This window comes from Bos javanicus, chromosome 11 (assembly GCF_032452875.1).
Source record: "Bos javanicus breed banteng chromosome 11, ARS-OSU_banteng_1.0, whole genome shotgun sequence".
In the NCBI taxonomy this organism is placed as follows: Eukaryota; Metazoa; Chordata; class Mammalia; order Artiodactyla; family Bovidae; genus Bos; species Bos javanicus.
Genome location: NC_083878.1, coordinates 25,821,205 through 25,843,348, shown reverse-complemented (window position 1 = coordinate 25,843,348; position 22,144 = coordinate 25,821,205). Strand labels below are relative to the sequence as shown.

Genomic DNA, 22,144 nt, shown 5'->3' with positions numbered 1-22,144 from the left:
GCCCCAAATTAAAAGATTGGGGTTAGTCTAGGGTGGCTGAGGGCAGAAGTGTTCCTAACAGAAAGTCTATTTGCCAACATCTGGAGACTAGAAAGAGCATGAAATGTTGATGGAACCGAAAGAAATTCTGTGTGGCTGGTTTTGAAGGTAGAGAAGCAGAAGTAGCTGGACAAGTGAGTCAGAATGAGCACAACTTTGTAAATCAGGCTGAAGAGTTTAGACTATCCAAAAAGCACTAGGGAACTATTAATCTCATAATGTAGGTTTGTATTTTAAAGACAGTTCTTACCACAACAGAGTTACAGAGAGGGAAGATCTGAGGCAAAGAGGTCAGGTGAGAGGCTGATAAAGCTTCTAGACAAGAAACAATGGCATCAGACTTGTGGTCTAAGTAGGGGGAATGGTGGGAAATAGACTCAACATATACTCTGGTGGTAAAAGTGGCAAGCCTTGCCTATTGATTGGTGCATTGGGAGCTTTGGGCTTGGGAAGCTGAATGAGTAGTTAAGTGTCGGGTAGGTACCAGTCACTGAGAGAATAAAGGCATAAAGCATAGGTTTGAAGTCAACTATATTAGAATTTTTTTTTCTTCTCTGGCTACCATTATTTATTCATTAATTGCCATAATATTTACCAGTCAACCAACATGTACTGAGTATTATGCCATGAATCAAGAGAGATGCAGGAAAGCCTTGATGCCTATAAATTAATGCTCTAGTTGAGGTGGAAAGGTGCGCATGTAGTGAATGTCCATGGGACCACCGTGTTTCTAGTCTCTCTAGTCTAGTCTGCTCTTGTCACGTCTCTCTCCTGTTCAGAAACTTTCAGTGCCTAGTAAGACACAGGTGAATCTGTCTAGTTTGGCATTCAAATTTCTAAAAAACTGTATGTTTTCCTGTGCTTTCTACTTTCTCCTGTCATGAAGTTCTCTTTTCATCCAGCCAACTTGTCTATCCACTTAATGCCTGTACCTACCCATCCTCCATGCTGTCTTTTCTCCTTTTCAATCCAGTATTACCAGTTTTTCAAGACTCACCTTAGTTTCCAAAACTTTCCCTACCTTTTTAGTTCCCAGTGATATCTCTTCCAACTCTGTACTCTTACTGTAAACATCATTTATTTGACCCTTACACTGGTTTGCCTTATGTTCTTAGTTATAGTCTATAAATATGCCAGCCTTCCTAATCAGATTTTAGCTCCAAGAGCAGTGGCTATCTCATATTGTTAGTATCTCCCTGAGGACCTAGCATAGTGCTCAACATGAAGTATACAGGTATGTAAAAATATATATTTGCTATGTTCTTGAGAAAAACATGATCACACAGTTTTGATTAAGCTGCAAGTGAAAGGTAAAACTTAGATGTTCTAGGATTCAGAGGAGGGAGATTCAAACGTGGATTAAAATGGTTCCATGACCTTGGTCTTTTAAAATGAGTTTAGATTACAGACCTATACAGGCAGCCCAAAACCTATGAATTGCCTCCACTTAGAAGCGCTATTATACACAGTGGTTCTCCATTCAGTATAATCATAAAATGTAGTCGTTTGTTAGTTGAAGGCTGGAATTAATATATATTAGCAGCCAAAGTTCTGGATTCAAGATGCTGTAGACCTTTTGGTGTAGTTGAGAATCAGAGGTGAGTGAAGTTTGAATAAGCCCTGAGTTAATTTTGATATCCATTTATGTCTAACTTGAGGCTCTGTTTTATAATACACAAGAAGTGTTAATATTGCATATCCTTCAGGCTACACTCTATAAACTTTTAGCCAAGTCATTAGTAGCCCTTGGCTGATGCAGAGTTCAGTTTATGCTACCTGGAAAGTAAATCCTAGAACAGAAAGGTACCTCCTGTGTCTCAGCGTACCTGAATACAAGGTCAGAATTCTCCTTTAAACATAATTTTGGTTTTTCTTAAACATTGGCAGATGCACAATTGATGCTTCTGTCTCTTTCACCACCAAGCAGGGACACAGTAATTTTAACAGAATATTTTTTTTAAAGATTTAGTCGAAACACACCAGGCTATTAAGAACAAAACAATTAGTTAAAAGATTCACCAAATAGTTAACTTTGAGTAATGTACCTTCTTCATATAACCTCCAAGATAAACTGGTTGGTAAATGTTTGCCTAAGTAACTGAATGAGGTAATTTGTTTTCATTCCATTAAAACAATGACTTTAGGGAATTCCGGGATGGTCCAGTGGTTAGGACTTGGTGCTCTGTTTGCTGAGGACCTGGATTCAGTCTCTGTTGGGGAACTAAGATGCCAGCTGTGTGGCATTGCAAAACAAAAAAAGACTTTAATTTTAGAATAGCAGCTCCTCAGCCCTTGTCTCTGGCAGTATTGTGGTCAGCAGGGCCAGTTATTTATCAAGGCAGTTTCTAGATGATGGTGATAACGAGCATATGGTCTACTTAAGGGAGAATGTTTATCTTTGTTACTCCCCCAAGAGATACCAGGCTGCTGGAGATTAGTGACTGATTCCTTGAGAAGATATGTCCTCCAGGCTTTGTTGTGTAGATGGAGATGTTCTGTATGGGCAGGTAGTACTCAGGTATCCCAGTACTTAACTCCTAGAGTTTTACCTTTAAATGACTCCACTAAAAATGGAAACTGATATTCTTAACCATTTTGCTTGGAGATGGTAAAGAATGTGGCATAGCCTGTAGGGGAATTGGTTTGTCTTCCCCCTCAATAAAACACTGACCTTGCAAAACCCAGGTTTGCATTTTTAACTAAAAATTTTATACATGTGATCCTTTGTAACAGCAAGAGACTGGTAACAACCAAAAGCCCTAACCATTAGGGATTAAGTCACACGTAGCTATAATATGGTTTACTCTGCAGTCATTAAATGGAAAGAAATAGATCAGGGTGCCTGATATTGAATGATTTTGTAGATACGGTTTTGATGAAAAAAAATCAAGGTGCACAATAGTATATGTAATATGCATATTCATTGATGGAAAAAAGTCTAATGAAAAGTGTGTACTTGAATCCACTGAATTTTTTAAAGGAGAAAGCCAAGATACTTTTGCATAGTTTTCTATGAGAAGAGGCACTGGGCAGTCTGTTTCTTTTAACATTTATTAATTTTTCCCATAAAAATATGTAAGTATAAAGAAGGAAATGAGCTTTCTTTACATAAAATGCCCAATAAATGTTCAATAAATCTATAATTTGAAATGAGTAAGGACTTCAAAAAATTTTTATTTTACTAAATATGAAGTAGTTATGAAAAGAAATTTATTAAGTTGTGGTAAGGTTTAAAAAGTTTGCAACAGATGTAGGAAAAAAACTTAAGATACCAAGCGGGGAAGAAAGAGGGTGGGATGAGTTGGGAGAATGGGATTGACATATATACACTACTATGTATAAAATAGATAACTAATAAGAACCTACTATATAGCATAGGGAACTTAGTGCTCTGTGGTAGCCTAAATTGGAAGAAAATCTAAAAAAGAGGGGATATATGTATACTTATAACTAATTCACTTTACTGTACAGCAGAACCTAACAGAATATTGTAAAGCAATTATACTGTGATAAAATTTTTTTTAAAGTATGCAATAAATAAAAGTAATCACTCTTCTCCAAAATCGTGAGAATGGCTAAAATGGAAAAAAAAAAGATAACAGGAAATGTTGGAAAGGATATAGACCTACTAGAATGCTTGCTTATTGTTGTTGAGAGCACAAAATATTATAATTATTTTGGAAAACCATCAGTTTTCTAAAATATTAGCCTTTAGTTTTATTATCAGATATTTATCTAAGAAAAATTAAAATATATGTCCACAAAAAACCTTGTGCAAGAATATTCATAGCAGCTTTATTCATGAAAGCCAACAAATGGAGACTGTCCGTGTCTGTCAAGAGAAGAATGGATAAACAGACTTGTACATTCATGCAGTAGAATACAAAGCAACAAAAAGAATCAATCTATTGATACATTGAATAACGTGAATGAATATCATAAGTTTTATGCTGAGTGGAAAAAAGGCCGACCCAAAAAGGAAAGTAGCGCATTATTACATTTATATGAAATTCTAGCATGCTGCTGCTGCTGCTGCGTCACTTCAGTCGTGTCCGACTCTGTGCGACCCCATAGACGGCAGCCCACCAGGCTCCCCCGTCCCTGGGATTCTCCAGGCAAGAACACTGGAGTGGGTTGCCATTTCCTTCTCCAATGCATGAAAGTGAAAAGTGAAAGTGAAGTCGCTCAGTCGTGTCGAACTCTTAGCGACTCCATGGACTGCAGCCTACCAGGCTCTTCCGTCCATGGGATTTTCTAGGCAAGAGTACTGGAGTGGGGTGCCATTGCCTTCTCCAGAAATTCTAGCATAGACAAAACCAAATTGTGGTGATAGAAATCAAATTGTGGTTGCTTTGGGGATTCAGAGCTGACTGGAAAAGGGGTGCAAGAGAAGTTTCTAGAATGACGGAAATCTCTTCAGGCTTCATAGAGGTGGATTACATGAGTGTATGCATTTATGAAAATTGACCAAATGGTATACTTAAGGTCTGAGCATTTCACTGTGTGTACAATACACTTCCGTTTTTGAAAAATGGTATTTGGGGTCTTTATTAGGAGAATGCATCTAGAGTTGATAAAAGGGGCAGGTTTGGGAATATGTGTGTCACCCCTTCGGAGTAGTTCCTTCATAGTTTTGGAGACACAGTATTTAACCAAGTGCCATATTTAGCCTGGGCTTTTTTGTCAATTGTACAGTTGGAAGAGCTATATCCAGAATCTTGTCAGAGTGCAGGGAGCAGTGCTTGTAAAGAGGGAGAAGATAATCCTCGAAAATTGGCACTCCAGAACCTTACACGCCATGCCTTCTGATGATCATGCTCCAGACCAGTGGGTCTCAACTGGGAACTTTTCTTTTCCTCTTAGGGTGCATTTGGCAATGTCCACAGAGATCTTTGGTTGTCAGTTGGTGTGGGGAGTGGTGTTGTGCTACTGGCATCTCATGGGTAGAAGCTATGGAGGCTGTTAAACCTTCTGCACTGCACAGGATAGCCCCCCACAAGGAGGAGTTATCTCATCCAAAATGTCATTGATGCCAACTTGGAGAAACCTTGTTTTACATTTGTGCTTATTACAGAAGCTGAATCAGTCTCAGTCAACCAGGTGCTGATTATATTCATGGTCCAAATCAATTGTGGAAATTTGGCATTTTCACAAATTGCACATTTCTTCCCTGTCAGAATTTAATATTAAAGACCTATAAGTATATGTAATCTTAAATCTTGAGGTAAACTTCCTTGTGTTAAGAGCATTTCCAAAATCCAAAAGAATTCAATTCTTCTGATGTTAAGTTTTGTTCTTAACTTTATTTCATTAAATATTCAAACAAATGATCTTAGTTGATATTCTTTAAAAAAAAATGAATAAATAAAAAGGCTTTATCAACTCAGAGGAAATAAATGATAATAATTTATCTCCTTTTCTACCTCCACAGAATGACAGGGAGCGAATTTTTCTCTCGTTTCCCTGAACTCTATCCCTTTCTTCTCAAACAGTTGGAAACTGTGGCCAGTACTGTGGACAGGTAAGAAGAGAACAGGGTGGGCCAAAGTGGAATCAAGGATGTGAAGTACTTTGAGATTTTTCCCTCCAGGCAGCAGTTTTTAATCAGCTCCTTCCTTGTAACATAGATGGATTTTTTTTTTAAACGTGCTTCTTTATTACATTGTATTGCGTGATGCTCTGTAGCAGATTTGTACCTGAAAAGTTATATAAAATCAGGTTTTTAGATTTTATTTTACGTTTTTACAAATCCTGTTTTTAAAGTTTTTGATGTTTTACAGGAATTAGATTTTTAGAAGCGTATTGTGATTTCTTCTAAGAATCATTTTCTTCCCCTTAAATTTAAGAGCCTGTGTGTTTACACATTGAGTTTGCTTTAACACACACCTGTCATTTTTTTTTTTCTAATCACTGGTCTGTTGCAGCTGACTCATCTGGTCATGTATGATCAAAAATGATACTGTTCCACTTGGGTGAAGATGGCCAGCGGCCCTGGAAACACAAAATAAAGCTGATAAGAGGGCTTCCACTCTAATCAGGGCAGATTAAAAAAAAAGTTCACTGTTGTCCTTTCCATCACAGTCTGTGGCTGGTAGTGGAATTTTTAGTATGGACATCTTAGAGCATGGGCCATTTTATTCTTTCAGCAGTTTTTGCACTTGGCATGAATTTATACCAATTGTCTGTAATGAGAAAATAAAATCGCATCAGTGAATTTTTACTTCTGTTTATGATACATTTCCTCACATTAGTAATTTGTGCAGACCAGCTTTTCTGGCCCTGGTAAGCGACTGTTCACGCTTTCTTAAGTACATTTGGATGTTGAAAGTTTCACATTTCATACTCTGGAACTGGCATCTCTCTACTGTCTGAACAGCTCAAATCAAAACAGAAAACTCTAATTATCAAATAATACGCTTTGAGAAGAGAATCGTGTGCAAAAGCCCAGTCTGCGGCTTTGCCAGTAGTTCTTCCTTATTTGCACAGTAAGAAGATATGAAGTAAGTGGAGGAAAGAAACGCAAAAAAGGACAATTATCCCTGATCATAGTCTCACTTTATATATTGGGTTGGCCAAAAAGTTCATTCAAGTTTTCCATAGGATGGTATGAAAAACCCAAACGTACTTTTTGGCCAACTCAACATGTAATTATTTAATGAGAAAAATGTTTGAAGACAGTGCCTCCGCCTCAAGTCTTAAACCTTTTATGTACAATACTTTCTTTTTTTCAGTGATACAGGAGAACTAAACCGTCATCCCAGCATGTTTCTCTTACTTTTGGTGTTGGGGAGACTCTACCCTTCCCCCATGGATGGCACCTGTTCCGCTCTCAGCATGGCACCTTTTATTCCCTTCATTATGAGGTAGTGTATGCTGCATACAAATAATGGGAGTGGCATGGGCTGTATGGGGCTATTTAATCCTGTTTCTATTTCAGAAATTATAGTTTTGGGTTTTTTTTTTAACTGTGGGAGGGTGCTTGTGAAGGTGGGGGCCTGGAATTACTGCCATTGCCTCCAACTGGCCTCCAGTTTTTTCAGATTACGGGTTTAGGAGCTCCTATCTACTGTTTAAGAAGTGTTCCCTGGGAGTCCTGCCTGCTAATGGGCATGTGGTGTTGACAGGAGATACCCCCTTTTGATAAATATAGCCTCATCCCTGTGCCTGGTCAGCACCAGGCAGGCTCGGTTCTGGCATACACGCCTATCCCGGGGCTTAAGGGGACGCCTGGCTCTTCACTCTGGAGTTGGAGGGTAGTTTCGAGGGGCAGCATCTACATGGCAGTGCTGTGTAACACGCGTTTACTTCCCACTCATCTCCTCTTTAAAGCTTGGCGTGTCTGAGAAAAAGCATGCATAAAGAATATGCATGGAATCAAATGATAATAGGCACTTCTGCTGCAATAGCCTGTTACCACGTCCTCTGTTTCATTTGTTTTGAGGCACTTGCCAGCTGCTACTTTCCTTTTTTTTTTTTTTTTACCATATGTACTCTCTTACTGCTAAATAAACATATATTTCCATTGATAAAATGTAAAAACTTGAAGGTAAATGTTTCTTGATACATAGATAATATAAATTAAAAACACAGTCAAAATTAATATGCAGTGAGATGGAAACAATTATAGTTTGCACTCAGTGTAATGACACTTGCCAGCTTCTGATCACCTTTTTTGTTTTGGATCAAAGGCCTCAATAAATAGGCCTCTGAAAAGTACTGAAATTTTCTTATGAGATATTTCTGAAGTCCTGTCAGCTTTAGTTACCTTTTTACCTTTCTGCTTCCCTCTTGACGAAACAGCACCTTCATTTTTATATATCTGCCAAAAATTGAAATAGATTTAGAGCAGAAGGATGAAATATAACTAACTGAAGAGAGTGTACTTGTTATTTATGTGGTGTCCTGGGTTCCACTTCCTGGTTTCGCAGAGCTGACTGATGCACTTTAATGTGAGAAACCATTAAACACGAGATTCTGGTGTGTGATTGCTGTAGCCATTTGTTTGCACCAAGCCTGGCTGTGGCTGTGTTATCTGTGATCACAGAGATGACTCACTCAGATTGGTTTTTGTTTCCTGATACACAGAGTTACCAGCCTCCCATATCCAGCATTTGGTGATTCATTTGAGGAATTTGGGTCATAAATTTTACTTTCAGGAGCATTTAAAAATTGTACTTTCACATATAACTGGAAAGAGCTAAAAAATATTTCAGAAAGTTGATGGTGGGGGGAGGCCCATATACAGAATGACAGCGTACATTAAAAACAAAGATAGGCTTTAGAACTTCATCATCCTGTGTTGAAAACATTCAGTTTGTGGAAGGTTATCATCAGTCAGTCTGACATGTGTTACATCCTAGAAACCAGAAGTTACTACTTTGAAAGTATCCTTCCTGTTATTTATTAGTTTACGTATAAACAGAATGCTTATACTACTACACCTATATTCAGAGCACTTTGATATGTAAACATATCACTTGAGGTGGGGTTCTCATAAATTGTGATTAAGTAGGCCTGGGTGGGACCTGAGTTTCTGCATTTCCCACAAACTTCCAGGTAATACTGATGCTGCTGGCCTGCCGATCACACTTTGAGTAGCAAGATTAAATTTGAGAACTTAAACATGATCAGAACCACAGAGAGAGAGATGATTTTAATAAACTGTACAGTAGTAGGGTCATACTTGGAACTTGGTTAGACTATTCGGGAGGTTTATTAGAAGTAGCTTTTGATCCAGGAATGCAGAGAACAGCAAGAAAGTATTCTGAGCAGAGAAGTCAGTAGGGAGCAGACCAACCTTTGCTGAGCCTCCACTGTTGGCCAAGCACCGAACTGGGCATTTTTCGTATAGAGACACCGAGAGAAAGTGTTACACCCTTCTTTACCTGTTGAGGAAACTGAGGTTCAGAGAGCAAGGCAGTTATAGAGTTGGAAGATGAAACCCAGACTGCAGGGCTTGTCAAGAGTGAAGGGTGTTCTTTTTCAATTACAGCAAAACATACAGCTCCCTTTTGTATATAGTATAGAGTTGTAGCTACACTGAGTAGGTCCAAGAGCCCTGAAATTCATGCACCTAGGAGCCGTTCAGAGCCTACATCCAGTCAGTGAATCTGAGTGCAGGCTGAGGTCCCAGTGTGGAGGTTGTGCCCCGCCAGCAGTGCGATCTGTTTCGGACCTCACTCCTCCAGGGGTGGCGGTGGCTTGCTTGGGGGCACCCTTTCTCTCAGACTCGCATCTGTGGGATCATTGCATGGGGTAATGGGTCCATCTATGGCCCAGGATAAAAGAAGGCTGGCTTTTCTTTCTTGAAAAGATAGTGAGAAGATCCTAATTTTAAAGTTAGAAAACCCAGTTTGCAGTTTCATCAACCTACTGCCGGGACAACCTTGTACTACTCTAAAATGTCCACATCCCATTGGGGAGATGAACTATAAACAGATTTTTTAAAAACAGTGAATTTGGTAAAACTGCACACATTTGATTTATTGATAAACTACTTCTGAGAAAATTATTCATGAAGAAAGTGAAAGATTGATCAGAAAACTTGCCAGTCCAGGTGGTATCTGTGGTTCTAATCATGGTAAAGATTGGGCTGCGTTGACTTAGGATAAGCCAAATAGGTGGCTGTATGCGCACAAGTGGATGGGCAGTGTTTTATTTTTGTTGCATTGCTAATTTTAATTCATGTTCTTGGAAGAAATATTAATCAGGCTCTCAGGTACTCTGAGTTTAGCTGAAGAGAAATTTTTCAGCTAGTGGAAATATTACAAAGGTTGCTCTATCTATGCTAAAGTGAATCAGTTGTACAATGAGAAGATTAAAAGCTCAAATGACAACTTCTTATTTCCCTTTGAATTTACATATACTTACTTGCCATTTCCTTCCTCTATGAGGTGTTTGTATTACTTGTATCTTTGTCCCTCATTCCACATTTGGGAATCTAAGCTTATGTCTCTGTTAACTTAAATCTTAGAAATTTCTGGTTTGGATCTTCCACAGTTATGCGTGTGTGCAGCTACGATTTGTTGCATCATCTGGGATCAGAAATGATCATGTTAATTCCAGTGTTTTGTTTACAAGTTTTTTTTTAAAAGAATCCAGTGTATTTTATGTCCCCAGTAGGGTGCTGGATCCAGATCTTTTCCACGCAAAGATGATAACTTCACCTTAAGGCCATTCACCCTTTAGCTCAGAATCCACAAAGCAGAGTGACTCCTGCTTTAAAAGGGACCCCAACTAGCTCCCTGAATACAGTTCGTTTGAGCCAACTTGTCTGGGGCCTTCTAGAGACCAAAATATCTCTGGATATACATCTTGGAATTTCACAAGCAAGTTTCGAGTTTGAATCAATGAGCAGTAGGAAACCAAATATGCCCCAAACCTAGATGATAGAGCATGGGGTCCTGAACAGAGACTTGGTTCTTACTAAGCACTGCCACTATTCACTAGCTGTGACTCTTGAACAAGGCTCTGTACCCTCCCTGGACCAGTGTGGCACCTGTGTGTGTGAGGCAGAAAGTGCCTTCTGTTGCAGAGAACTGAGGTCTCAGCATCAGACTCATTGCACTAATCCCCAGTGGGAGAAATACCTCCATTGCCTTCTATTCACTCTGGGATGCTTTTAAAAGGGTCTCCCACCCTCCCCCTTTTTGACTTATTTTCATGGCAGATGACTTTCAGTATATTTTTCCCCAACTTGTTTCAATCATTTTTCACTTAAGGTAAATTTTCAGTGAAATCTGCCTTTCTTTTTCTGGAAAATTTTGAGATACAAATAACCATACAATCTTAATTAAACACGTGGCAGTGGAAATCACCCATAGCAACCTATGCAGTGGAAATTTTTTTAGTTGCGATATTAAAACATCTAGTCAACAACCAAAACAAAAATGGAAAAATATGCATTTTATGTATTTTAAAAATATTTCGTGGAACCTTTTGACTGTACCAGTCTTAGAAAGGAGGGGTTGGGAGTACAAAAACTAAGATGTAGGCCTGTTAAGCCAGTGATATTGGGAAATAACAGTGACTCTTGTTTTCTTTTCCTTGAAAGTTGCATAATGCAAGGATTATCACTTTACTCCTTACCCATGTTATGAAGTTGAAAGATCTTATTTGCCATAGTACAGAGTTGGGGATTTTACAGTAGACCATAGTTGGCTTCCACCTTTATTTGTGATTATAATACTAGGAACTTTCCTCCCAGGCTGTACGTTTCTATCTGTTATGTCTTCCCAGAATCCTTGTAGATAAGTAGAAGGCAGGTTTTGCTTTATAGAGAAAGAAATGAGACAGAAGGCTGCTGAGACACTGCTGGGAAAGAAGACATACCCACCTCCCTTTCTCTCTACCCCAGCTCCTAATCCTCTCTCCCCCTGAACAGCTCTACCATTAATTTAAACCTCTTATCTTGTTATTCATCATTATTGTATTTTATTGTAATTTATATGCTCAATGCTTATTCCTTCCAAATAAATTGTAATCTCTTTCCATGGTGAAGCAGCTGTGGATTTTGTGGGTTTGTTTTTCCTTTTTGGTACCTTTTTCTGCCTAGCCCCAGTTTGGTCTCAGAGACTGAATTATTAACCCCAAAATGAAACTTTGAAACAAGACATTTTGTGTCTTAGCAGATCTATGTATCTATGAAGTACTTAAGGGACTCCTAGTCCTACAATATTGGAGCCATATTTATATCCCACTGGTTACTGGTTATGTAGAAAGGAGGCTCAGCCTGTTTTTGTGTTTTTCCTTACCTTTGAGGAATCTTGTGTTCTAACGTGAGCTCTGACATTTGCTTTTGCTTTGACTTCACCTCTCTGACCCTCGGTTTCCTTTTCTGTCAACTGAAGGACGTTGTGCTGTATGCTCATTCCCTTTAGTCTTGTCTTACTCTTTGTGACACTATGGACTGTAGCCTGCCAGGCTTCTCTGTGCATGGGCTTCTCCAGGCAAGAATAGTGGAGTGGGGTGCCATGCCCTCCTCCATGGGATCTTCCCAGCCCAGGGATCAAACTGGTCATGGTCTTCTTTGGCCTTATAAGCCTATGACCTGAGACCTTCCTGGACTCTGAACTCCTCCTCCATGACTGCTGTCCAGTCAAGAGATCTGGAGGCCCACCTTGCAGCTACCCTGCTGTAGGCTTTAGAGTGAAATGAGAGGAGCCTGGATTGACAGGAGGAGAAGGAGGTTGAAGAATTGTACACAAGCCAAAACATGTGGGAAAAAGCCTCCCAGATTAACATGGGGTGAGTAGGGGGCCCCTAGGTGCTTCAGACTGTCAGTCTGTATAATGGGGACAACACTGACTATAAAATAGCAGATAAAAGCCCCTTAGTTTGCTTGTTAAGAAAAATTCTAGAGAGAGGAAGGGGTTGATAGTATAGTGGTGATAGAAAGAGGACAGATTTTTTTTAACTCCTGCTTTAATTTTATCTCTACCAGTAAACTGGAAGGAAGGCCCTGAAGCCAGATGTAGGTGAGGTAACAGAAAAAGAATACTGTCTCTTCTGGATAAAGGCAAACCCATGGACCCAGATAACTTATAGCCTTGGGTATAGGTTAGCCTAGAACCAAGTCAATAATCTAGGGGATGTGTGGAATGAGAATGTTATCCTCCAAGCTTGCAGGAAAATTTCAAAAGAGAGAGGCATATTTTTATCAGTGACCAAACACTTGTGTTGATATTGGTTGATTCAGACTGGATCATCTGATACACGACTTGCAAGTACTTCATACTTTATTTGCTGAGAGCTAGTAAGGATTCCCAAAGAATTAGTCATGCCTGAGTCACCTCATTGTTTTGATGGGATTACGAGTCTGATAGATGAGGACAGTGCTGCTTTATTCAGCATTTGAATTACTTAAAATGAAGACAGACTAGACTGTGTGCTTGTTAGGTTTTCATACAACAAATATAATTGGTGATGGACTCAAATTCAAAACAGTCCTTAAGCATAGGAGTGACAAACAAATTCAGGCTTGTAGCCAGTGCCTTTATGAAGCATGGAAGGAAGGAGATGAAATTAAGGAAGTATACACTAGAAGTTTGTTTTGTTTGTGATGTGTTCTTAAGCTGGGTTTTGGGCAATTGGTTGTCATGTTATTCTCTAGGCATGGTTTTTTATTGGATGTATCTGGTGTCAAAATCATAGTTGAAAAATGTGATTTCATAGTAGTCTTAGAAAACTGGTTTGATGGCCTGAGACTATTAAGATAACATTTAATAGAGATACATTTCAGGTTCTGATTTTTTTTTTTAAGTCAAAATTACACATATATAGAATGAGAGCTGTTGGCTTCATAGCAGCTTTTATGAGAAAACCCTGGGGATTGGGTTTTCCTAGTGAGCCAGACATGACTGAGCGGCTTCACTTTCACTTTTCACTTTCCTGCATTGGAGAAGGAAATGGCAACCCACTCCAGTGTTCTTGCCTGGAGAATCCCAGGGACGGGGAGCCTGGTGGGCTGCCGTCTATGGGGTCGCACAGAGTCGGACACGACTGAAGCAGCTTAGCAGCAGCAGCAGCAGTGAGCCCTGAGGAAGCATATGCCACAGTTGCTGCTTCTAGGTACTTGTGGCTGTAGTCCCCCTGAACTCTTCTGGTTAGACTAAACCCACATCATACTGCTATAATGTTACTGTGCTCTGGGCTTCCCATTTTAGGAGGGTCACTGATAAACTAATATTTATCCAGAGGAGGGTGACCAAGATGAGAAGGAAGCCAAAACATCTGGAAAGAGTTAGACTGGAGAAGACTAGTTAGAGGCAACGTGGTAATGGCCTTTGTGTAGCTGAGAGGCCACCATGTCGCAGAAGGCACATAATTTCTGTTTTGTGCTGACGTTGAGAAAGTAGAAGATGGATTTCAGACTTTAATAGAAGGAAGAGTTTTGTGAAAGTTTGCATTCTACATCAAGAGAACCAGCAGATTTCCACAATACTGAGCTGCTGGTCATTGAAAGTCATCAAGGAAAACTGATCACATGCTGTGTATATTTTGAAAGGATTTCTACAATGCATCTGAGGTTGGGGTGGATGACCAGCAAGGCGTCTTTTTGAGGTGTCTTGTTTCAGAATAGCTGAACAACCCAGCTGTAGATTCTAAATGTGCAGTGAAATGATAAACCTGCCTTTAAACCTGCAACATATTTTTTATTTGTACGTTTTTTATCCATGGGTTCTTCCATCAACCATTTGGGGTGTTATTCTTGGCATGGCCCACAGGTCATGATGGTCTCCTGAATAGTGCCCTCCAGCAGTTAATCCACTTAAATTTAGCTTCTAAGTCACTTCTATAACTTGGTTCTGGATAGTTCTGAAAACATTTTTTTTGGCCTATGGGCTGTTATGTCTGAAAAGGATTCCTTATTAATTTAATTATCTTTTGTGTGTGTGTGGTTGTATATTTTTCTCCATTCCAAATGCTGACCTAAGCCACATTTGTTTTCTGACAAGTACAAGGAACATCTGAGTCTTTAAGAAAAGTCAGAGATGCTTTTCTGAAGAGTGATTAAAATAGATAACTCTTTGTTGTTCAAATTTCCTGAATAATCTTCTTCAGATTGAGAAGGCTGTAAAGAGAATAAGGAAGTTGCAGATCCTAGCCCATTACTAGTAAAAATATTGAGAGTAAGGGCTTTCTGGTTCTGTTACTATAGCATTTCCTCCTGCTGGCCAGCCTAGAGGTTAGGGACTCCACACATCCCTTCAGTCCAGTTCAGTTCAGTTCAGTCACTCAGTCGTGTCCAACTCTTTGCGACCCCATGAATTGCAGCACTCCAGGCCTCACTGTCCATCACCAACTCCCGGACTTCACCTAAACTCACGTCCATTGAGTTGGTGATGCCATCCAGCCATCTCATCCTCTGTCGTCCTCTTCTCCTCCTGTCCCCAATCTCTCCCAGCATCAGGGTCTTTTCCAATGAGTCAACTCTTTGCATGAGGTGGCCAAAGTATTGGAGTTTTCAGCTTCAGCATCAGTCCTTCCAATGAACACCGAGGACTGATCTCTTTTAGGATGGACTGGTTGGATCTCCTTGCAGTCCAAGGGACTCTCAAGAGTCTTCTCCAACACCACAGTTCAAAAGCATCAATTCTTCAGCGCTCAGCTTTCTTCACAGTCCAACTCTCACATCCATACATGACTACTGGAAAAACTAGTCCACCTTGACTAGATGGACCTTTGTTGGCAAAGTAATGTCTCTGCTTTTTAATATGCTATCTAGGTTGGTCATAACTTTCCTTCCAAGGAGTAAGCACCTTTAATTTCATGGCTGCAATCACCATCTGCAGTGATTTTGGAGCCCAAAAAAACAAAGTCTGACACTGTTTCCACTGTCTCCCCATCTATTTCCCATGAAGTGATGGGACTGGATGCAATAATCTTCGTTTTCTGAATATTGAGCTTTAAGTCAACTTTTTCACTCTCCTCTTTCACTTTCATCAAGAGGCTTTTTAGTTCCTCTACACTTTCTGCCATAAGGGTGGAGTCATCTGCATATCTGAGGTTATTGATATTTTTCCTGGCAGTCTTGATTCCAGCTTGTGCTTCTTCCAGCCCAGCATTTCTCATGATGTACTCTGCATATAAGTTAGATAAGCAGGGTGACAATATACAGCCTTGACGTACTCCTTTTCCTGTTTGGAACCAGTCTGTTGTTCTATGTCCGGTTCTAACTGTTGCTTCCTGACCTGCATATAGGTTCCTCAAGAGGCAGGTCAGGTGGTCTGGTATTCCCATCTCTTTCAGAATTTTCCACAGTTTATTGTGATCCACACAGTCAAAGCCTTTGGCATAGTCAATAAAGCAGAAATAGATGTTTCTTGGAACTCTCTTGCTTTTTCAATGATCCATCGGATGTTGACAATTTGATCTGTGGTTCAGAAAACGAAAATCATGGCATCTGGTCCCACCACTTCATGGGAAATAGATGGGGAAACAGTCGCAAACAGTGTCAGACTTTATTTTTCTGGGCTCCAAAATCACTACAGATGGTGACTGCAGACATGAAATTAAAAGACGCTTACTCCTTGGAAGGAAAGTAATGACCAACCTGGATAGCATATTCAAAAGCAGAGACATTACTTTGCCATCAAAGGTTCATCTAGTCAAGGCTATGGTTTTTCCTGTGGTCATGTATGGATGTGAGAGTTGGACTGTGAAAAAGGCTGAGCGCTGAAGAATTGATGCTTTTGAACTGTGGTGTTGGAGAAGACTCTTGAGAGTCCCTTGGACTGCAAGGAGATCTAACCAGTCCATTTTTGAAGGAGATCAGCCCTGGGATTTCTTTGGAAGGAATGATGCTAAAGCTGAAACTGCAGTCCTTTGGCCACCTCATGCAAAGAGTTGACTCATCGGAAAAGACTCTGATGCTGGGAGGGATTCAGGGCAGGAGGAGAAGGGGACGACAGAGGATGAGATGGCTGGATGGCATCACTGACTCGATGGACATGAGTCTGAGTGAACTCCCGGAGTTGGTGATGGACAGGGAGGCCTGGCGTGCTGTGATTTACGGGGTCACAAAGAGTCGAACACAACTGAGCGACTGATCTGATCTGATATGATCCTCTGCCTTTTCTAAAACCAGCTTGAACATCTGGAAGTTCATGGTTCACGTATTGCTGAAACCTGGCTTGGAGAATTTTGAGCATTACTTTACTATCGTGTGAGATGAGTGCAAATTGTGCAGTAGTTTGAGCATTCTTTGGCATTGCCTTTCTTTGGGATTGGAATGAAAACTGACCTTTTCCAGTCCTGTGGCCCCTGCTGAGTTTTCCAAATTTGCTGGCATATTGAGTGCAGCCTTTTCACAGCATCATCTTTCAGGATTTGAAATAGCTCAACTGGAATTCCATCACCTTCACTAGCTTTTTTCGTAGTGATGCTTCCTAAGGCCCACTTGACTTCACATTCCAGGATGTCTGGCTCTAGGTGAGTGATCACACCATCGTGATTATCTGGGTCGTGAAGATCTTTTTTGTACAGTTCTTCTGTGTATTCTTATTGCTAAATTCCATGAACCTAGAGGACGGGATTAAAGGTTAGGAGTTTTCCCTGTACCATCCTGATCTGTTAACAATGGTCTGGTGAAAAAAGGCACCTGCCATCCCATTAATGTGTAGAAACCCTGATTCTGGTTTTAGTGATGTGACTCCAGGCCAGGCTTTGAGCAAGACTGTCAAGGTGCAGATGTTCGTTCCACTCAGGGCTTGCTTGAGTACTCAGTGTTCCTCTTTGCCTGTAAGCCAAACTTGTGCCCACCCTTTCCTTTCATACAAACGTGTAAATGACCCCAGTCATTACCTTCCTTGGGACTGATGTTGTATTACACAGGCATACATTTTTAATTAAAGTGGTGAATCTAGGTAATGGAATGTGGAGCCTTACATAAGGGAGGACCTAAAAGTAGAGTTGGAATGTGGTTTCCTGTTGCTGGTGAAATCCCACTTTGGGCAGCTATCTACTTGGTCTCCTTTTGACCATGGTCCTGCCTAGCTAGTGCTTGATTTGGAGGGCTTTTGTTTTTTTGTTTTTTTGCTCATGGCCTTCTGAATTTCCAGATTCCACCCAGGGGTAGCTGAGGTTCGGTGTGTGGAATGAAATCCTAGTTTCTGTATTGTGGGGCTCTTTTGCAGAGAGTTCTGGCATAAAAAGATACTCTGTCATCTGTCACTGATTTTTATCTCTCATTTCCTAGAGAGGGGCCTGGCCAACTTCTCTCTCTGGTGCCAGATCTCTTTAAGACCATTTTTTAAATATGTTTTTGAGCAGAAGGAATGAGGAGTTCACCTCTTGTGGAATGCATTGACAAAGCAAGCTAGAAAAACAAAACTTGTAAGGACCAGCTTTTCTGCAGCATTATCTGTTACTTCAACAGGCCAGTTCAGGTCATGTTAGAACAAGTGATTTGATCTGCAAACAGCCTCATTCTTAGGTGAAATTTCTGACAATGATGATAATCCATGGCCTATTGATGCCATTCACTCTCAAACTTAGAACCCAATCAGTTAATAGATTAACCAGGTAGTTGTTAAACATCCATTGTATACCTAGCTAGCATGAGGTCCTGGGTAAGATGTGAAGAAAAGGAAAAAGGTCTTCATTCTTGAAGAACTGATGATCTAGCTAGTGAGATAAAACCCACACTTGTGAACCTGACCTGCCATCCTGCGCCCGTGTGTGTGGGCACGTGCACGTGTGCATGCTCAGTCATGTCTGACTCTTTGTGATCCCAAGGACTGTCGCCCACTAGGCACCTCTGTCCATGGAATTCTCCAGGCAAGAATACTGAAGTGGGCAGTCATTCCCCTCTCCAGGGGAATCTTCCTGATCCAGGAGTCGAACCCGTCTCCTGAGTTTCCTGCATTGGCAGGCAGATTCTTTACCACTGGGCCAGCTGGGAAGCCTGTGAAAGACTTAACTATGTGGCAGGTACACTCAGGATTGAGGGCCTATAAGCAAGAGGGGAGCACCAGTGGGTTGGAGCAATTCAGGGGGCTTTCCCTAGTAGCACAATAGGAAAAGAACACAGGAATTCAGTGTGCCATCAGAGGGACTTTTAGAAATCTCCCAGGCAGGTTCGTAGCTCTTATGAGAGGAGAAGAAAGTCATGCTGTCCATTCTGTAGACAGTGAGATCTAACAAGGGGAAGGTTGTGACAGAGTTTTGTGATTAATAACTTGGAATTTATCATAAAGAGCTTCACTTTGCTTGAATCATGGGTGACCCAGGAAATTCACAATATAAATGGTTTGCTACTTAACAGGAGAAACCATCCACAGTGAATCTTTGGCAACTTCAATTATGAACAGGATTTTCTCTAGGTGTTCCATTTCCAGGTCTTCTGCAAATAATGAATAGTAATGGGTAAATTAATACAAAGATCAGATCAGATCAGATCAGATCAGTCTCTCAGTCATGTCCGACTCTTTGCGACCCCATGAATCGCAACACGCCAGGCCTCCCTGTCCATCACCAACTCCCGGAGTTCACCCAGACTCACGTCCATCGAGTCAGTGATGCCATCCAGCCATCTCATCCTCTGTCGTCCCCTTCTCCTCTTGCCCCCAATCTCTCCCAGCATCAGAGTCTTTTCCAATGATTTAATTCCTCACGTGAGGTGGCCAAAGTACTGGAGTTTCAGCTTTAGCATCATTCCTTCCAAAGAAATCCCAGGGGTGATCTCCTTCAGAATGGACTGGTTGGATCTCCTTGCAGTCCAAGGGACTCTCAAGAGTCTTCTCCAACACCACAGTTCAAAAGCATCAATTCTTCGGTGCTCAGCCTTCTTCACAGTCCAACTCTCACATCCATACATGACCACAGGAAAAACCATAGCCTTGACTAGATGGACCTTTGATGGCAAAGTAATGTCTCTGCTTTTGAATATGCTATCTAGGTTGGTCATAACTTTCCTTCCAAGGAGTAAGCGTCTTTTAATTTCAAATATAGTAGTATTTAAATTGTAAAACATTTTAATCACGTTTTCCCTTAAGGAGCCTTTATTTCCTGAGTCTTAATTGTTGTCTCAAAAATTATAACCAAAGTGCTCAGCAGGCATTTTTAATGCTGAATTGAAGATTTGAGAGGACCAAGCCCCAAATGCCAACTAATTGGAAGCCATCTTCTCCTACATGATAGGGAACATTTTAGGATCAAAACTGTATGTTTTTCTCTTTAAGCAGAAAAGTCCGAATTAAGGAATAGAGTATGAAGGTAAAGAGGAGTTACAGTAGGCTTAAAATGAGCACAAGGCGAATGAACGACATGCCGTGTTTTGATTATCTTTCTCTGATTGGAGCAGTGTTTTCCCCTCCCTCTCCTCTGGACCTTGACCCTTACCAGTCTATTTATAATTTTCTTGTTTTAATCAAGCTGCAGTAGTCACATCAGTGGCACCAGATACATTCACCCTCACATCTCTTGACTTTCCCCTTGTGTCTTATTTTCCTCACTCACCTTGAGCGTTGAGAGTCCTGACTTCTCGTCTTGCCCCTCCTCCACACAGCAACAAGGGCTCGCTGCTTCACCATTTATTCTTGTCTTTCCCTTTGTTCTGTAAGTGCTCTTCATCTCCTGGTTGTCCAGCCACTGCACGTATTTGCTGAGGGCCTCCTTTGTGTCGTTGCCCAAACCCAAGCCCCCTACTTTCATCAGCTCTTCTTTACAAGAGAAAATGGAATAGCCCATCAGGCATGGACTCTCTCCATGGAGACACCCACGTTACCCACCACCATAGTTCCTTCTCTTGTTTTATAGCCAGGCTCTTGGAAAAGGTGGTCTGTGTTTACAGTCTCCATTTCCTCCCCCTCTTATTCATTCCTTCAATCACTGCAGCCCAGATGCTTCTTCCACAACTTCACTGAAGCTTCACTGACAAAGGTTGAAATAGGAGTGCCCTCTTCATTACAAAAGCCACTGGATGCTTTTCAGTCTTTAGCTTTCTGGATCTTTCTCTGGTATTTGACACTCTTGTGCACTGGCTTTTCAAGACGCTCTTCCTCTGTGGCCTTCTTTGGCCTTTGTTTCTTCCTTGTCTTTCAGGGCTCCTTCCTCACGCTGCCTCCCAAATGCTGGTGCACCTCTTTATCTTGTTCTCCACTCTTTTCTTTATTTTCACTTTACCTGTATGGTACTTCTCCGGCTGGCAACTCACATATGTTGATGAGTCAGTCCTAGATCTAGAATGCATATGAAATCATAGACTCAACTTTCTGTTGGACAGCTCCTTCTCTATGTCCATAGATATTGAAAAGTCAGCAGTTTCCCCCAGGGAGTTCCTCTGCACACTGAGGTTTGAACAGCCATCTCTTAGGGCCTAGCACAGTGTCTACACATTCCCTCTGGCTAGCTGGAGTCAGAAGACTTCTTTGAAAGGGAACAGAACTCAGGATATTATGGAGTATCCTTCCAGTATTACTGACTGTGTTCATATGAACTCAGTAACAAAGGAAAGTTGGTTTAAAAAATCATTGACTTTTGATATCCCACCAGTAAGTTTGAAATGGTCTGCTTTTTTCCTTAAACTGATGATCATCAGTTTGAGGTAGCAAGTGGCAGCTGTTGGTAACTTTCTTTGGAAATGAAAAAGTTAAGGCCCAAAGGAGTGAGCAGAATGTGTTCACAGTCAAAAACTGATTCATTAAGGAGTCAGGGATTTACCTATTTATTTCTTTACTCAGCTGTAAGCATCGATTATGTGTCTGGCATGGTAAAGGGGAGCATCAGAAAGATAAGAGTTTTGCAAAATGGGATGTCCTTTGTGCCGTGTTGCCTCTTTGTCCCTATCATCTTTGCTCGAATTTTTTCCATATAATTAGTGATAAGTGATAATAATTAGCAGATGTTTACTGTGAGCTAAACACTGAATGCATACCAACTCATTTAATCATCATGACAGCACTCTGAGGTCCCTAACATTATTATTCCCATCCTACATCCTACAGAGAGGGTAAGTTGGGCAGTGGGAAGTTTAGAAATGTGCCCTAGGTCAGGGTGCCCAACCCCCAGGCCACAAACCAGTACGTTCTGTGGCCTATTAACAACCGGATTGCAGGAGGTGAGTGGCAGGTGAGCCAGTGAAGCTTCATCTGTATTTACAGCCACTCTCCATTGCTCATATTACCACCTGAGCTCCGCCTACTATCAGATCAGTGGCAGCATTTAAGAGTACAAGCCCTACTGTGCTTGAATCATCCTGAAACCACCACCCCAAACCACCACCCCACCCCCGCCCCAGTCCATGGAAAAATGGTCTTCCATGAAACTGGTCCCTGGTACAAAAAAGAATGGAGACCACTCGCTGCCCTAGGTCATGCTGCTCTGAGGTGCTAAGGCTAGTATTTATTTGAACCAAGCAATATGGCTCCAGAACCTGTGCTCTTTGCCACTCCCTTAACTACGCTGGCACTGAATACTACAATTCACTCTTTGCTCCTCTGTTTACAATGCGCCATCTGTGGGGTGTGACGAGCTAGTTCTCAACATGCCAAAATTAACTTGCCATTAAATAACAAACAATTGGACTTACTTTGCTTTCTTGAGAGATCTCTCCTCTGAGCTTCTTGGGCATTGCTCTAGCAGTGTTCTCTTCTTCTAGTCTGAA

The 22,144-nt window shown here is 41.0% G+C and overlaps 1 protein-coding gene across 7 annotated transcripts in view; it reads left to right on the top strand.

Moving 5' to 3' along the window:
• THADA (THADA armadillo repeat containing) overlaps positions 1-22,144 on the top strand; it is a 337,352-nt gene that overhangs the window by 137,426 nt on the left and 177,782 nt on the right. For 6 of the 7 annotated variants that reach the window (XR_009739347.1, XM_061432207.1, XM_061432204.1 and 3 more), the window contains 2 exons: positions 5,471-5,560; positions 6,771-6,902. The exons of the other annotated variant lie outside the window; for it this stretch is intronic. Coding sequence is in view for 5 of the 6 variants with exons in the window: in XM_061432207.1 (XP_061288191.1) it covers positions 5,471-5,560; positions 6,771-6,902 (222 nt within the window). In the remaining variant the exon portion in view is untranslated. The remainder of the gene's footprint in view (positions 1-5,470; positions 5,561-6,770; positions 6,903-22,144) is intronic. 7 annotated transcript variants of the gene reach the window in all.